The 19,236-nt window shown below is 29.4% G+C and overlaps 1 protein-coding gene and 1 long non-coding RNA gene across 5 annotated transcripts; both read left to right on the top strand.

The window, feature by feature from the left end:
• Positions 1-5,451: 5,451 nt before the first annotated feature.
• Positions 5,452-8,828, top strand: LOC115710281 (uncharacterized). Of its 4 annotated transcripts, XR_009684367.1 has the most exons (6): positions 5,452-6,385; positions 6,657-7,715; positions 7,816-7,962; positions 8,067-8,364; positions 8,451-8,519; positions 8,615-8,826. It is a non-coding gene; the product is annotated as an uncharacterized LOC115710281 (long non-coding RNA). The 4 variants fall into 4 exon arrangements; XR_009684366.1 differs by having other exon boundaries at positions 8,067-8,519; positions 8,615-8,827; XR_009684368.1 differs by having other exon boundaries at positions 5,455-6,385; positions 6,657-7,336; positions 7,513-7,715; positions 8,067-8,828.
• A 6,535-nt stretch (positions 8,829-15,363) lies between these two features.
• On the top strand, positions 15,364-17,678 carry LOC115722665 (uncharacterized). Its single transcript, XM_061103855.1, has 4 exons — positions 15,364-15,845; positions 15,939-16,471; positions 17,013-17,102; positions 17,238-17,678. The coding sequence occupies exons 2-4, from the start codon at positions 15,959-15,961 to the stop codon at positions 17,328-17,330; spliced, it is 696 nt and encodes a 231-aa protein (XP_060959838.1). The 5' UTR covers positions 15,364-15,845; positions 15,939-15,958; the 3' UTR covers positions 17,331-17,678.
• The last annotated feature ends 1,558 nt before the right edge of the window (positions 17,679-19,236 follow it).

The raw sequence follows: 19,236 nt of genomic DNA, 5'->3' as shown, positions 1-19,236 counted from the left end.
CGACACATATAAGAAAGAAAATTCCTTATACACAAGCTTCTCATTTATAATATCTATTATCAGAAATGTTAAAGGGCACCTAACACTTACTTATATGTTAATATCGATATTAGTCTAATTAAGTATCGAGTCTCATATAATTTAATATAATAATTTTTAGTGAGTATTGTTAGTCAATCGCAACACAACATGTAGAAAAAGTACTAATCACCAGTGATACCTAATGACAATGCTCATCTTTTATATATGTTACTTCTTGATTTCTATTACACTGATTTATGTTAATTACCTTGAACAAAGGCACAGCTAATTATCATGTCATTGTGAATCTTTTGTTTATTTTTAAATTTTACTTTTTTATTTTAAATTCAAACAAAATATGAATTTACTTCTATTTTCGTGTTTGTAAATTATGTTGAGTAATAATATATTATTCTCCAACGTTTTTTTTTTTTATCTTTACTGATATATGTCAACGACAAACAAACTAAGGTAGAACATGTGTTTTCCTTTTTTTTTTTCTCTTTCTATTTTTTTTCTTAAAAAACGTGCCTTTTTAATAATATTGAGAAATAATAAAAGTCATCAATAATATCTAGCACTCTTATGTGTTATTATCGTTATTGGTTCAATTAAGTATCGGGTCTCATATAATTTAATATAATAATTTTTAGAAAGTATCGTTAGCTAATCACAAAACGACATATGTAGGGGTGCTAGACATTACTGATGCCTAGCAATACTCTAATAATAATAATAATGCTTTAAAATTAACCGCATATTGTGTAGTGTAGTAATATGAATGCTTTTACTATCATCTTTTTTTGTTTGGGCTAAGGGTTCGAACCCCACCATAGTCTCTCATGAGAAGGATTATGCTTGGCCTTTTGAGAGACTAGCTTACTGTAGCGGTGACATCCTTAATGGGATGAGAATACTCTCCAAGTGCATACCGATTAGGGTTGGGTATCTAATCTAGTCCAACATTTTTTTTCTCATCCAATTCAATTCAATTAGATATTGAATTTGAAAAATTATCATCCGATCCAATCTAATTTGACCTCAAAATTCAATCCAATTGCTAATTTGATTGAATCAGTTTTTTAATTACATATCTAATTACACACCTAAATTTTAATATTAACTTAAAAATATGAAGAAAACAAAAACATAAAAATTAAATATCACATTTTATTTAAGTTTAATACTCCATAAAAATATCACTGTTACAAGTGTAAGGCAACTAAAAGTTTGAAATAACTAAAACAATAATATTGTTAAGAAATAAAATAGAATACAATATCATGAAAATAAATACATAAAATAACCTAGTGTTACATATTCAACACAAAAAAAAAAATCACTAAAAATATAATTAAAATATTTTTATTATATAAATAATTTTTTAATATACATAAACGTAATTGGAATGGGTTGGTTTTTAATTGGATTTTGATATTGACATCCAATAATCGATCCAATCCAATTGTAAGTGGATATACAATATTCAATTTTTCGTAATTGGATTAAATTACATGTTGTTCAACCCTAATACTGATGATCCAATTAAGAGAGAATGAGGTATAAAGTTCATATAACGGGCATGTGGTATAAATATAGAATGGATTATAATAATTATGCAAACAACATAATATATATATAAATATATATATGTGAAATATATATATATATATATACTCAGGGGCGAACCCAAATTGTAGCGAGGGGGGCAGTCGCTCCTGAAAAGAAAAATCGGAAAATAAATGTATATGTATTTTAGTTAGTTACAACATATATTTGTAATAAAAGATAATATTCATACACATAATAATAGGCTGGGTGTAATGGTTAAGCCAGATTACATATGTGTTAGAGGTCAAGGGTTCAAATCCTAATATAACATTTATATTTTTTCTTTCTGAGATTATTTTTGTCCTCCTGCTCCCTTCACTTTAAATTCCGAGTCCGCCAATATATTATATATATAAATATGAATATACATGTATATATATGTAAAAATAATTATTTTGATATATATAAAATATTAATATATAATAAAATTAACAACTACATGAATCAAAAGATCAAAAAAATAAAAAGAATTCACAATCGGCCATAAATAAAAATAAACTGATCGTATATACTGTGACAGCCAGTAGTCTCGTGATCCGTAAGGGGAAACACCGGGTGAGCTGTGCAATCTCACACCGCCTGGGGAAGGTCAAGTGGGATGATTCTGAGACTGTATAGGTATGTGACTACACAGTTGAAGAGGGCTTAAATAGATTGATTGGTACTACCTATGTCAACAAGGTGCATCTTGTTTTTTGGTAGCCCATCTCGAAAGAACTCCACAGTTAAGCGTGCTTGGCTTGGAGCAATTTAAGGATGGGTGACCTCCTGGGAAGTTTTCCCAGGAAGCGTGCGAGTGAGGACAAAACATGCTAGAAACACTCGTGTTGGTCTGTAGGGTCAGTCATCAATCCATGAAGCAGCCGGAGTGGCGTACTCGTGTATAAGAGCCATTCATTCCGTGGGTGTAAGGACCCAATGGAGGCTTGAAGCGGGGACGTTACAAATGGTATCAGAGCCTTGACCCAGCCGGAAGTGTGGTCGACGAGGACGTCGGACCCCGTAAGGGGGGGGTGATTGTGACAGCCAGTAGTCTCGTGATCCGTAAGGGGAAACACCGGGTAAGCTGTGCAATCTCACACCGCCTGGGGAAGGTCAAGTGGGATGATTCTGAGACTGTGTAGGTATGTGACTACACAGTTGAAGAGGGCTTAAATAGATTGATTGGTACTACCTATGTCAACAAGGTGCATCTTGTTTTTCGGTAGCCCATCTCGAAAGAACTCCACAGTTAAGCGTGCTTGGCTTGGAGCAATTTAAGGATGGGTGACCTCTTGGGAAGTTTTCCCAGGAAGCGTGCGAGTGAGGACAAAGCATGCTGGAAACACTCGTGTTGGTCTGTAGGGTCAGTCATCAATCCATGAAGCAGCCGGAGTGGCGTACTCGTGTATAAGAGCCATTCATTCCGTGGGTGTAAGGACCCAATGGAGGCTTGAAGCGGGGACGTTACATATACATATATATACATGTAAAAAAACTTAAAATATTAATCAAGACATAGATAAAAAACGCTCTGATATCAATTGTTAGACTTAATTTGATATGAAAAATAAAGTATATATGAATGATATGAAAAGAAGAATAAATTATAAACATATTGAAACTGTATATGCAATAAAATGATCGAAATATCTCCAGTCATTGATCTTTAAGCTTCAATCCCAGTGATAGCTTTGGTATGGTGTAACATCCCCGCTTCAAGCCTCCATTGAGCCCTTACACCCACGGAATGAATGGCTCTTATACACAAGTACGTCACTTTGGCTGCTTCCTGGATTGATGACTGACCCTACAGATCAACACGAGTGTTTCCAGCGTGCTTTGTCCTCACTCACACGCATCCTGGGAAAACTTCCCAGGAGGTCACCCATCCTTGAAATTGCTCCAGGCCAAGCACGCTTAACTATGGAGTTCTTTCGTGATGGGCTACCGAAAAACAAGATGCACCTTGTTGACATAGGTAGTACCAATCAATCCATTTAAGCTCTCTTCAACTATGTAGTCCCATACCTACACAGTCTCAGAATCATCCCACTTGACCTTCCCAGGCGGTGTGGGATTGCACAGCTTACCCGGTGTTTCCCCTTACGGATCACGGGACTACTGACTGTCACAATCACCCACCTTACGGGGTCCGACGTCCTCGTCGACCACACTTCCGGCTGGGTCAAGGCTCTGATACCATTTGTAACATCCCCGCTTCAAGCCTCCATTGAGCCCTTACACCCACATAATGAATGACTCTTATACACAAGTACGTCACTTTGGATGCTTCCTGGATTGATGACTGACCCTACAGATCAACACGAGTGTTTCTAGCGTGCTTTGTCCTCACTCACACGCATCCTGGGAAAACTTCCCAGGAGGTCACCCATCCTTGAAATTGCTCCAGGCCAAGCACGCTTAACTGTGGAGTTCTTTCGTGATGGGCTACCGAAAAACAAGATACACCTTGTTGACATAGGTAGTACTAATCAATCCATTTAAGCTCTCTTCAACTATGTAGTCCCATACCTACACAGTCTCAAAATCATCCCACTTGACCTTCCCCAGGCGGTGTGGGATTGCACAACTTACCCGGTGTTTCCCCTTACAGATCACGGGACTACTGACTGTCACATATGGGAAATCAGACTTCCGAGCTTTCTCAACTCTCTTTAGATAGAATTTGCTATTTACACAGAATGAGTGAAGAGCTCGGGGACTAAGACCCTATATTTATAGGTGAGATACTACATCAGTATCTACACTACATTAATTGTCAGAATATTTTGACAATTAATTAGAAAATTAAATCGAGTAATGAATATCACAATATGATCATAGTATATCATCTAATTAATTTTGTCTAAATTCAATAAATATGAAATTTTCATTATCTCAAAATTAATTTTAATATTTTATTCCATAATTGAAAAATATTCTAATATACAGTAATTCTTTGCTTTTGGTTTTATATTTAACAAGTTACTTGTAAACTATATACAATTTTGTCAAAGGGACAAAGATTCATATCCCTTTTGTTATTATTTTATGGTGACAACATAAATATAGGTTGCTATAATACACTTCTTTAAAAAATTGTAATCGATGTAAGTTTATTTATTTTAATATTTAGAATAATTTTTTAATTTGTTTTTTTTTTCATAGTTATATACGTTATAGTTATTTAAGACATTCTGTAAAATTTTAATAAGTTCAGAATAATTTATAATATAAAAACCAATGTTCAAACAATCTATTTCACACGCATATAAAATAAAAAAAGTCACGCTGTAACAGGTTATTTGAATGAACCTTGTTTTTAACGTGGTAATTATTTTTTCAAATTTCTCAAAATTTTATAACATCTTTAAATAACTATAACAAATGAGCATTGTTATTAGGCACCAGTGGTGCCTAGCACCTCTAGACATGTCGCCTTGCGATTGACTAGTGATACTCCCCAAAAGTTATTATATTAAATTATATGGGACCTGATACCTAATTAGACCAATAACAATATTGACACATAGAAATGTGTTAGAGACCACTAGTGTCTTTTAGTATTTCTCATAACAAATATGACTATAAAAAATTGTACTAAAAGTTTTTCTCAAATACTGAAATAAATAAAGATACATTAGTGTATCTCAAGAAATGTTAAAGGGCACTAGTAGTGTTTAGCACATTTCTACGTGTCAATATCATTATTGGTCTAACTAAGTATTGAGTCTTATATATTTAAATGTAATAATTTTTTAGAAGTATTGTTAGCTAATCGCAAAACGACATGTCTAAAAAATGTTAAGCATCGTGCTTAATAGCTGCTCGTGTATCTTTTAGAGGAGGATGCATTATAAAATTTAATATGTAACCTCTTTGAAAGTTTCTTATTAATTAATACCGCGTTTTCAAGATAAGTACTTATTATTATTATTATTATTATTATTATTATTATTATTTTAAGTACTTCTGCTTTTTTTTTTTTTTTGAATGAAATTAGTACTTCTGCTTTTAATTATAATAACATACAAATATTTGTCTCATTAGTTTTCTGTTATTTGATATTAATTATTTCCTTAATTACATATACATATTAGAATGATTATAGTGTATTCTCTCTTCACTGGCTTTCATAATGGCCATGATTTTCCCAAAAAAAAAAAAAAATATCCTTCGATTAATTCTCTCTTTGATTAATTCTTTTTTATCATTAATTATTCCTACATACAAAACAATATTATTAATCAAAGTATATCTTAACACTTAACACTTAACACGGTTTAATTATATAATTATTATATATATCTTTATATATTAAAAGTGCCTATCTAACGGCAATTCTTGGTTTAACGATTCTTGGTTTAACGATTCTTTTTTTTATTTAGCCTTACACGATTAACTTAACAGACTGTTAACGTTAAACGTTAACAAATAAATAAACCCAATAATTAAACCCAAAAAATTAAACGATCTTTTTTAAAATTAAAAAAAATATCTTACCCACATATCTCTCTAACAAATTATACGGTTTCATTCCAATTTCAAAAAATAAACCCAATAATTAAAAAAAAAATTAAACAATATTGGAAGCCGATTCTTTGGCCGCCTACCATATTTCTAGAATCACTTATTGGTAACTTTTTAAATCGAGCATTCCTCTCATCTCACTCCTCAACTACGGGCTGTGACAATAACTCAAGCATTTGTTGCGGCTGATTCTCCTCTTTTCATTTAAGAAATCTTTTTTCAATTGAAATCCAAGTTTCTGGTATTTTTCTCAAAAATCAATCAATCTAATATTTTATTCTACGACTTTCATGTTTAATTTTTTTCTTTTTGATTTGGTAGATTATTTTCTTCTTCGTGACTATTTCCCATATAAGTTCGTCCCTTTTTAGATTAAAAAAAATCCAGCCAGTCCAGCCCAACTCTCTTCTTCATCTTCTTCATTCACCATTGTTTCTGCTTTTCTTTTCAAAAATTTTATAGTCTCTCAATTGGGTCTGACTGAATTAAATCTCACTTTTCCTTTTTCTTAGGTATATCTACATCTTCAATTGAGTGCTTCATCAAATCAAATCAAATCACCATTAAATAAGAGATAAGAATTCCAATTTACACTTGATCTTTGTATGGATTATTTAAATTTTTAATTTGATTTTCCTTGCTTCCTTGTTCTGTTTAAATGGGACATTATTAAAACTATGATTGTTTGGTTTTCAAAAATACGGAATAGATGGTAGTTTTTTACTAATTATTTAGTTACTTTTACTACTTACATATTTAATTCAATTTTGGGATCATTTGCTGATTGAAGACGAGGTTGAGAATCATGAGAATCATATTGGTAATCCTCATTAATTGGACTTTTATGAAGTAGAAAACATCAGCCTTATATCATAAATTATATTTTATTGGCAACACTTGCAGAAGATAAGTTTCATGACAAGGTTAAGTCATTCCAAGTTTGTATCATCCTATACAAAGATGTAAATTTGGAATATTACTGGTGTATAAATAAGACTGCAATGCAATGCTTCTTTTTTTTACTGGTTCATATGATACTCATTCTATTCCATTAATATTTTTTTGCTGCTATTTTAATTGGTTTATAATCATGTATTGTTCACTACTTTATATAAAAAAAAAGTTTATACTGATGGTGTTTTTATTATTACTTATAGCAGATATAAAAATTTATGAAGCCTCTTCAAGTGCGGTATTTCTACTCTTGGCAATTTCTTTTTCTTATCATCATTTCATTCATTCAATCTATTCAATCCATTTTTCATTTTCATTCATCAATGTCTTTTAAAGATTCTGTTTGTTAGGGCGAAAGGGTGTTAGAAATTCATTCTCATTCGTGTGGTTTTCTCTTATGTGCTTTCAATGTAGGAATCTGATGTAGGATAGAGGAAGGCAAGTAAAAGAAAGTTGAGGCATGGTGTTTCTACATGCCCATCAATTCTTTCTCCAGAATTACAATCCCAAAAACTCAAGAAACGACCCAAAATACAATCTTCCATTGACAAAGTATTTACTTGTGGTTGCTATTGCGATTGTTGAATGAAATTCGTGTGGATCTTTTTGAGCTCAAGGTGTTTCTTTGTATTTCTCCTATTACATTGCTACTGATATCTCTACTTCTGTTAAGTCACATTTCAGTGAGTTGTAACTTGAGTGTTATTGTGTGTTTAGTAGGGAAATATGGTCTACATTTCCTAGGCAGGAGGAAGCGATGAAGTTTTCCAAGTAGCATGATGATGCTTGTGTTTTCAGTTACCAAGATCATTTTAATGGGCAAAGAAGGTTCCTTGTTTCAACTTATATAGAATTCTGGAAAAGGTTATCTTCATACAGCTTATGTTAAAGAGAAAAAATATTGTTGTATATATATTTTGGAAATTTTTTGAACATTCTTCTGTTTGTTATGTGTTTACAAAGTTCAGATATAAGAATTCAGATTCAAATTTTTGCCACCATTATGAAGTGATTCAGGAAGTGTAAATCTATCGATACTCTCAGATCAACCAAGATAAAAACTGTGAAATTACTGCTGCCCCCTTGGTCTTTAAGGAACACGATTGTTGGGACATCTTGCTGGTCTAACTGTGTTCTAATATTTGTAACGAATGCACACTTAAGTGAATCAATTCAGGGTCTTAGCTCTCTCTAGGGTCTTTTGGTATAACTGCAACAGAGCTTGCTCATGGTCATGTTCCTTTCTCAAGATACCCTCCAATAAAGGTGCATAGCTTGCTCAATTTATTGGACTCTAATCACTTTAATTACGAATAGAGTTTAATCTGAACCAATTTTTAAATTGTGAGTAGATACTACTAATGACACTGCAAAGTGGACCTCCTTGCGTTACTAATCCTTCGGATGATATGTTTTCTTATGTATGATCTTTACCTCTTAATATCTTATTTATACTTTTCATTCATTATGATTATACATGTGAATGAGCTTCTTTCTCTTTGGTGTCTTTCTTTAGAGCTTTAGGCAAATGGTTGCTTCTTGCTTGATAAAAGACTATTTAAGGCTCCCTTCTGCAAAAATATTGCTAAAGCATTCATTCTTTAACAAGCTCGGTCAAAGGACTATATCCAGAGGAAGTTTTTAGAGGGGCTTTTTCAATAGTGTTTTCAATTGTATATGTTTCTTTTTAATTTTGAAAATCTCCATAATTTATTGTCTTTAACAATATGATATAGATTTGTTTCTTTCACAAAAATATCAACAATTTACATATTATTTAGCTTTTAATTTCATAGATTTAATATTATTGCTTTTGTTATATTTTACTAACATTTTCAGTTTAATTTTTATTTATTAAAATTTTGCACAATATATTATTTTTTTTTATCAAATTACTATTATGTTTTTTTACAATTATCATTCATAAATTATTTATTTTAATATTACATTTAACATTAAAAAAAAACTTAAATATTACTAATCATACATGGCTTTTGACACGTAACATTCATCTATTATATTTTTAATAATCTCACCTAATAACTAATAATATTTTTTCTTTAATTTTTAATATCACTTTTAAATAAAGTAGAAAATACCTATTATAAAATTTAGTATACGTGCCTCGCACGTAATTTTTTGCTAGTATATATATATGTAAGAGAAAGATTCATTTCATTAAATTTAACAAGAATTGTTAGTGACAATGTCTCCGTGACAATAATGTGTCTTTATATAATACAGATGACTTTTGGTGTTTTCTAAGGAAATATTAAAAAAAAAAAGACTTCCAATTAATTTTTAATATATATCATAGCCACTAATGAATTAATTATAACTCATCTAATAATAACTAAGGTTATATTTGATTTATTGTAATGATAATACTAATGGAATTAGAATTATTATTACAATATTTAGTTTGCTTTAAAAAATAATTAATGGAATTATAATATAATGATGATTAGAATTTTCATTACATTTAAAAAGCTATATAATAAAGTTTACATGATAAATAATTTTAATTGATAAATTTTTTTTTTATAATTATGTAACGTCCCCGCTTCAAGCCTCCATTGGGTCCTTACACCCACGGAATGAATGGCTCTTATACACGAGTACGTCACTCTGGCTGCTTCCTGGATTGACGACTGGCCCTACAGACCAACACGAGTGTTTTTAGCGTGCTTTGTCCTCACTCGCACGCTTCCTGGGAAAACTTCCCAGGAGGTCACCCATCCTAAAATTGCTCCCAAGTCAAGCACGCTTAACTGTGGAGTTCTTTCGAGATGGGCTACCGAAAAACAAGATGCACCTTGTTGACATAGGTAGTACCAATCAATCCATTTAAGCTCTCTTCAACTGTGTAGTCCCATACCTACACAGTCTCAGAATCATCGCGCTTGACCTTCCCCAGGCGGTGTGGGATTGCACAGCTTACCCGGTATTTCCCCTTACGGATCACGGGACTACTGACTGTCACAATCACCCCCCCTTACGGGGTCTGACGTCCTCGTCGACCACACTTCCGGCTGGGTCAAGGCTCTGATACCATTTTGTAACGTCCCCGCTTCAAGCCTCCATTGGGTCCTTACACCCACGGAATGAATGGCTCTTATACACGAGTACGTCACTCTGGCTGCTTCCTGGATTGACGACTGGCCCTACAGACCAACACGAGTGTTTTTAGCGTGCTTTGTCCTCACTCGCACGCTTCCTGGGAAAACTTCCCAGGAGGTCACCCATCCTAAAATTGCTCCCAAGTCAAGCACGCTTAACTGTGGAGTTCTTTCGAGATGGGCTACCGAAAAACAAGATGCACCTTGTTGACATAGGTAGTACCAATCAATCCATTTAAGCTCTCTTCAACTGTGTAGTCCCATACCTACACAGTCTCAGAATCATCGCGCTTGACCTTCCCCAGGCGGTGTGGGATTGCACAGCTTACCCGGTATTTCCCCTTACGGATCACGGGACTACTGACTGTCACAAATTATAACTTATTAAATTAAAATTTTTAATGCATATAATAGAAATATAATCTATAAAATTAGGTATAAATTAAAGAGTAATAAAATAAAAATAAAAATAAAAAATAAGTATATAATGTAATTCTTCTTTTATTTTATATATATAAATATATATATATTTTTTGAGAAATTTTTTATATATTTATACAGGTTATGTGTTTTTTTTTACAAAGAGTGTCAGATTTTTGTTTGATGGTGGGCCATGTTTGTCATTGGAGGTTACTTTTTTTTTTTTTTTTTGATAATTTATTAAACACGTAAACTCTTTTGAATTAGATTAGAATTGTGTATAGCTAGGTATATACAATAAATATGGTACTGAAGATCAATAATTCTACATAATTAACGGTTTAAAATATGTCCCTATAAATTCCCACCATAGAAGTTTTCTCAATCTATAAAATTAATATAAATATATATATACACACGAAATTGTATCTGAATTTTTTAATTTGAGTTACGCGGCACTCCTAATTAATATTAATTAATATAAATTTATTTTCCGCGTCCAAACTCACTATATATAATATAGCTAATGCATGTAGACAACATAAATAGCAAAACATTAAGCTCAAAACTAAATATATATACATATATAGTAACTACTTGCCATATATATATAGAGATATTAATAGTAGTTAATTAGGGTTTGCAATAATAATATGGATGACTTGCATGACACGGCAACCGCATACTATGATCTTCTCAAACATGAAACAAAGCTAGCAATCAAAGCATTTTGTGAAGAAATGGAAACTAAAGTACCTGACAAGATTAGTTTCGAAGAATTCTCCAAGTACATGAACATCGTCGGGTTTTCACAGTTTGGTTCGAAAAAATTCTTTGACCAACTAAGGCGAAGAGGGAGAGATCACTTGATTTTCGCGGATATCATAACTCTTTTGTACATAATAGAAAGCGGTAGGCCATTTTGCCAAGGAACCAATTGCGAAAATAATTTCATTCCTGGAATGTATTTTACTTGCGTCAAATGCTTTTTCGAGAACAATTGCGATTATTTCTTCAATGTTTGCCCTAAATGTTTTTACAATGGACATTATAAGCATTGTCACAAGGAGTTTTTGGATCCAATTGTAATGCTTAGGCTCAAAACCAAGCAAGATCAATCATCATCTAATAATGATGTTACCTATCAGAAGGTACGTACATAACATAACATTAATTAATTTGATTTTTGCTCCTATCTTATTTTGTATTATTTTTTATTTAATTAGGTAAAATAAATACATATGAATTTGAGCTAGTTTTTTTTAATATATATCATATATAATTTTATTTTAAAAATTAAGAGAATATATAATTTTGTGATTTGTCTCTGGTCAAATTTCATATATAACAAGATTTTGACTATATTTTAACAAAGAAAAATTTATTTATATGGTACTGTTCAACAGTTCTGATTTTTTATTGTTTATAATTTGCTTCATTAATTTTATTTTAGATGTGATTTTATTAAGTGTAAATTTGGAATTATCATGAAAATCTATATATTATTATGATAATTAATATATGTGCAAAAATAATATGAATATATTTTTAAATAAAATGTAATAATATCATAAATAAATTATATAAAAATCTCGTAAAACATAGGCCATTTTATTCTTCAGCTTTTTCATTCATAAAAAAAAAAAAATTCTAAAATTATATATCCACTCTTCCATCATCTATTGTCATGTATTTTCTCCAAAAGAAAAATATCATATATATGATTGGATAAATTAATAATATATATATATATATATATATTAATATAAAAGCAGTTCAAAGGCAGCAAAAATAGTACACCTCAGTCCTGGGCGAGCAGTTCAAAGGCAATTGTTGTGAATAAACAAAAGCCTAAAACTGTAAGTGTACTTCTCATTATAATAATAAATAATCAATCTTCTTTATTATTTATATTAATTTCTTCAAAATATATATTTTTAATTTCTCATAGTAGAATCATCACTTTTTTCTCTATTGCCAGCAACGTTTTTTTTTTAAAAAATTTTAATATATGTGGAAAAATTATAATCAAAATATTGTGTATGTGTATTATATATCACAAGCATGTATTGCATATGCCTTTCTAAGAACATTTTGAAAAAATATTTACAGTATTGAAAAAAAAGTTTAAATAATCAGAATTCTAGGCATGTTAGTTTTTAAATTTTTCGAGCATTGCGTGTAATTAATTATTTAAGGTGTATAATGGGCTCGTTTGGAACGTCGTATTAGGTCGTATTGTATTGTATTGTATTATATTGAATTGGATTATATATTATATTTTTATATAATACTATGTTAAACTTTAATTTATACTAAAATATTATATATTTAGGTGTCCATAAAAGTTAATACCACATATAGTTTTACATAAAAATATTGCATAAAATACAATTCAATATAATACAATACAATACGACTTAATACAGCGTTCCAAACGAGTACCTTAAATAATTCTTCTAAATTTTTTAAAAATGATAGAATAGTGTTGTGGTATAGTATAATGTAAATCATTAATAAATTTATATAAATACATTACAATTCTTATAACATTCTTACCAATAAAATTCTCATTTATTAATTTATATATTATTAATGTTTTTTTCCTGGAATTTTATTATTAATGTAAACATATAGCGTGGGGACATATCCAATAAAATGTATTTTTGGACAAGAATTGGTCTAATAATGTTAAGAGTTACCTTATTCCGTTATATATTATTGAATTTTAATATTATATATTTATATATTTTAATTTAATAAATAGTATAGATAAGCATCTTAGAGCTTGTTTGGAACGTCGTATTAGATCGTATTGTATTGTATTGTATTATATTGAATTTTATTTTATGAAATATTTTTATGTAAAACTATATGTGGTTTTAACTTTTATAGACACCTAAATATATAATATTTTAGTATAAATTAAAGTTTAACATAGTATTATATAAAAATATGATATATAATTCAGTTCAATATAATACAATACAATACGACCTACGGCGTTCCAAACGAGCCCTTAATATATTTTTCTGATGACATTTAAGTCAGTCAAGTATTTATTTTTTGTTTTAGCAAACTAATTTAGTTTTAATTAATGCTAGTTTATTTATTTGTTAATGATTGATCAGAGTAAAGCGGAACGGAAATTACAACTAATGCAAATTGCAGTGGGTTTGGGAAATCTTGTTGTGGCCACCACAACAATGTGTACAATCATGTGAAAAACAATATAACTTATAATTTTTTTTCTTTTATTGAAAATATAATGTAAGATGCCAAACCATATAATTATGGAGCTTTCTATTTTTATATTTGATAAGAAATTCTCTTGTGCAATGGAAATGTAACATAAAAATAATAAAAGTTTTATAATATATATTTAGGGTTAATTTCACAAATGCACAAAAACAACAAAAATACGGTTTCACAGAATTTTAAACATTTTTACGATTTTTTTGATTTTATTTACATAAAATACGGTCTTTTTATGTTGAAATTTTGTTCATTTGTTGTTTATTTTTTGTTATATGTATGTTATTTTTTGTTATTTTTTTGTTGTTATTTTGATGTTACTTTTATGTTGTTTTCTTGTTGATTTTATGTTGTTTTCGTGTTATTTTTTGGAAAATCGTAAAAATGTAAAAATACATTTTTTGAACGTAAAAATGTAAATATTTTACAAAAAATGGTACCTTATGTAATTATTCCATATATTTATGTGTATGTGATATTAAATATGGTTATATTAAAAAGTGTTATATTTTTTCGAAAAATATTACAATTTAAATTTAAACTCAACATATTTCTCTTGTTTTTTTTTATCTTATATTAAATGTGTCTGTATAATTACATAAGCTTTTTTTAATATTACAATTTAAATTTAAATCCATTGCACATATTTAAAAAACATTAATATATATTTCTATTATTATTATTTTTACCAAAAAATATATTTTATTATTATTAATATTTTTTTAAAAAAAAATATATGATATTTCAAAAACAATGAAAAGTATATTATAAATTTTAAAGTATTACCGCAATTAAACTAAAATTATAATTAGCAATAAATTTTAAGTATTAATATGTTTTCTAATAACACCTAAATATAAAACATTATGTAAATATTGCTATGGGGAACTTAAGGTATTGAGAACTATATATGAAATGTCATATATTATTATTAGTATAATTTGTTATTAGATCTCAATTAAATAAATAATATAATAAACTATTAATTACAATGGACCTACTAATGTGGCACCTTACTAAACTAAAAAAAATAAAACTCATCCTAAGAGCACATTTGGAAGGCCAAGAGAATTAAAATTGGGTGTAAATTAAAAATAATTACATAGTTTTGCATATTTGTATCACGTAATATATTACATATAATTATGTAGTATTTACAAGTAATTGAGAGATTACTTATATTGTGTAATTACTAAAAAATTTCAATTTTAAACATAAAATATATTAAAAATTATAATTTTTAAATATAATTACTAACTATTTTACTAAATAAATTTTTTAGAACTTATAAGTAAATACTATCTTATAATGTCTAAACATACTTTTTATTTTAAAATATAGTATAATTATGTAATTACTATCTTCCCCTAATAATTACACTACTTATACACACACTCCAAACTCACCTAAATTTATGAAAGCAAAATCGTAATTAAAAAGAACAAGATATTAGATCTATATATGATCAAAATATAGATCATCATGGATGGAAATGGATCTATGGAAATCTAATTATACATAGTCATGAAACTTCATTTTAGTATATAATATTCTCACTTCATTTTAGTATATGATCATAATTGACTTTTTTTATATAATTATTATTATGAATATATATCATGTGTCTCGATATACGTACGTTGTCATATACATAAATTATTTATATATAATATATATCTATATAGATCTAGTGATCTACCATTAATATATAAGAAAAGACCAAAAACTGAAGAATAACTGTTTGTGTTGGGTTAATTCTCCCACTACTTTTTATTAAATTACAGCAAATAACTTTAAGTAATAATTTGTTACTTAAATAATTTAGAGTTTAGCCTTAAAAGTAATAAGTAATAAATCTCTCTATAAATAGTTCCATGATCCATTTGTGTGAGATCTCTGTGTTTAACATTGTGCTGCTCTTCTTCAATACTACTAGTACTATTGTTTGAAAAGGTACTTATAATATTATACATTTTGTTCATTATTAATTAATAATTATATAATTATTTCTCTTTGTGTTACTTTTTTTTTTTATATATATTTTAGGATAGAAAAGAGTCTCAATTATGGATGACTTGCGGGACACGGCATACGCATACTACGAGCATTTCAACCATGAAACTCAGAAATCAATTCAAACTTTCTCTGAACAAATGGAAACAAAATCCCTACCAAACAAGATCAAATTTCGGGAATTTTCCGCTTACATGAAAGATATTGGATTCCCCCAATTTGGATCGAAGAATTTCTTCGACCAACTAAAGCGAGGAAAAAAAGATCATTTGATTTATGCTGATGTGATAACTCTACTTTACATAATCGAAAGCGGTAGACCATTTTGCAATGGTTTAGATTGCAAAAATAAATTCATTGTTGGATTGTATTTTACTTGTGTAGAATGCTTTTTCAAGAATGATTGCAATTACATCTTCAATGTTTGCCCTGATTGTTTTCGTACCAAAAGTTATGATCATTCCCATGAAGTGTTTTTGGATCCAATTGTTATGCTTAGGCTAAAGACTAAGCTAGATAAATCAAAAGGGGTCAATGATGATACTTTTTACTCTGATGATGACAAGGTACGTACTAATAATTTTTCATTTGCATAATTATAATGATTTTTGCTCATGTTTATTAGTTATTAATATTTAAGAAGATTTAGTCATATTCTATAAAATTCATTACATTAAATTAAGTATATTTAATATTAGAGTTCGGTAAAAATATATACTCGATTCACTTAATAAAGCGAGGACAACAAATCGATTTTGTTAAATTAAGTTAGGTCCAATAACTTTCTTAATATGGTATCGGAGTGGGATCAATTTTGAAATGTTGGGTGCCCTAATATGATCAATTTGTTCACAATTATTGTTTGACATAGTTTACGCTAGTCCATTTTATTAAGTTGAGTTAGATCTAATAATTTTTCTAATATTTTATTACACTAATAATAATATAATATTAATTTAAGTGGTGCTAATCACTTAGTAATTATCATTAGTTAATTATATAATTAATACATTTATCTCACATGTGACTTAGATGAGACAGTGTTAAATAATTTTTTATAATAATTATTAAATTAAAATATGTGATAAAAATATCATAAAAATACAGGGAAGTGGAAGCAAACGTCGTAGGTCTTCGTTCCGATCGTCGGCCAGCACTTCAGGGACAATTGTACCACACACACAACCCCCCAAAAATGTAAGTATATATAGCAATTTTCATTATTCTCCTTCTTTTTTTAATTCCACAAAATTTTCATGAAAATTAGTTTAATAAGTAGTAATAATAGTATATTAATATTTAATTGGAATATGTGTTATTATGTATGATCAGAAAAAAGTGGATCGAGCATTACAGATAATGCAGATTGCAGTGAGTTTGGGAAATCTTGTTGCGGCCACCACAGCAATGTGTTCAATCATGTGATCAAAAAAACAAATGAGTGATTAGTTTATATAAGCTTATAATATGAAATATTCTATTAATCTATCAAGTATTTTGTTTTTTATATTGTTAGAGTTGTATTTATTTATTTTATTTTGGTCTTTTTTTATTTAATTTTATGCTTTGTTTAGTTATAGAAAGAGGGATGGGTACATGTGTTGTTGTGTTGGTGTGACAAGGTTATATTATATGTGTGATGTTTTTTTTTTTATTATTTAATTTAATGGAGAAGATGTTAGATGTTAATATGTGATCTGTTGACAAAATAAATCAATAATGAAGAGATGTGTAATCCTTGAATTAATTTGAAAAATTACGTTAAAAGTCTCTAAAAAATTTACTTTGATGTAAATTAGTCTTTAATCGCAAAAAATAGTAGTAATAGTCTTACATTTTTTTATAAGTCTGATAATCCTAAATTTAACTGATTCGTTAACTTTTTAAAAATACTACATGTTAAAGTATTATTAGTCTAAATAATAATTTTAATTAAAAAAAAAAACTAAAAATGTATATTTTAAAATCATATTTTTTTTTCTTTTTTTGTCTCTTTCGTCATTTTCCTCTAGCCACACCACCCCGATCTCATCAACTTCCTCCAGCACCCCGAACCCCACCCACCCCATCGCCAGCCACACCCTGATCTCTAAGCTCACTGGAGTTCCACCACGCGCGGTGGCCACCAACCATTAACGACAAAGCTTGCGGAAACCATCAACGAGATATAAAAGATCTTTACGAGAAGATCACGTTTCTGAAAGTCGTTTTACTCAATGGATCTCAGACAGGATTAGATCGGACTCAAAAGTTTCTACTCGTCGAGATCTTAACTGTGACTAAATGATAAAAGGAGCTTTAGGAACCTCGAAGTTTGTCGTTTGAAACATAACGAAGGTTATGGTTGCCTTGACTCTAGAGAACGATGGGGAGGCCTGTGACTTCTATTTTTGACGGTGAGACTTTGTCGGCAACGAAAATCATCCCAACTGGCAGCGAAAATCATCCCAGAGAGAGATTTAAAACATTAGTTTTATTAAAACATTTTTTAATATATGTGTGATATTATTATACTAATTTATTTGATTTTTAAAAAATAATATAATATAATAAAAATATAATATTTAAATGAAATAAATAAAAAATAGAGAAGCTAATGTAGTGCTAGGTAAAATAGAAAAAAAAAAAAAATTAGTAAAATATTTTAATGAATATAGTAGACAAGCTGATGAGAGTGCTCTCATTGAGCCATATGTAGCTAAAAGAATAGTTATGAACTATTTTAGCTCTCATTTACTTAACTTGTTGGAGGTGTAATTTTATCCAATTCTTTAAAATTTTAGCTAATGAGCTATTTTACCTTTTCCTATTGGGAATGCTTTTAGTAATTACCAAACCATAACACGATATTTCTACGGAGTCTTGTAGTAACCTCCTCTCTTGTTTGGGTTAAGGGCTCGACTCTCACTCGATTCCTCAATTGTGAGAGATTATGTTTTGCCCTTGAAGACTGACTTATGTGTGGTGGACTATCTTTAGGATAGGAACCCTCATGAGGTATATGACCGATGACCCAAGTAAAGTAGGATAAAGTAAAAGACTCCTATAGATAGCACGTGATCTCCGAAATTGACATAAGCTGAAGAGATTGGGACGAGATCTGCATTAGGGTTGAGCATAAAATCTAGAAAACTAAAAAAACCGTTCAAACCGACATACCGAACATCATTGAAACCGAAAACCGAAAAAATCGCTAACGGTTAAAACTACCATTGAACGGTCAGTTTTTTTTTTTGGGTAATAAACCCTCCGAAAAAACTAAAACCGACCGTTATACATATATATTAATTTATTAAGTTTTTTTTTTGCTTTATGTATTGTAGTTACTAAT

The sequence above is a fragment of the Cannabis sativa genome, chromosome 9 (assembly GCF_029168945.1).
Source record: "Cannabis sativa cultivar Pink pepper isolate KNU-18-1 chromosome 9, ASM2916894v1, whole genome shotgun sequence".
In the NCBI taxonomy this organism is placed as follows: Eukaryota; Viridiplantae; Streptophyta; class Magnoliopsida; order Rosales; family Cannabaceae; genus Cannabis; species Cannabis sativa.
The sequence above is the reverse complement of the archived record's forward strand: the minus strand, read 5'-3'. Positions and strand labels throughout refer to the sequence as shown.

Coding starts and splice junctions, on each gene's coding strand:
- LOC115722665 (XM_061103855.1), top strand. CDS start 15,959: ATGGATGACTTGCGGGACACGGCATACGCATACTACGAGCATTTCAAC. Junction 16,472..17,012: donor TTTACTCTGATGATGACAAG/GTACGTACTAAT, acceptor ATAAAAATACAG/GGAAGTGGAAGCAAACGTCG. Junction 17,103..17,237: donor ACACACAACCCCCCAAAAAT/GTAAGTATATAT, acceptor ATGTATGATCAG/AAAAAAGTGGATCGAGCATT.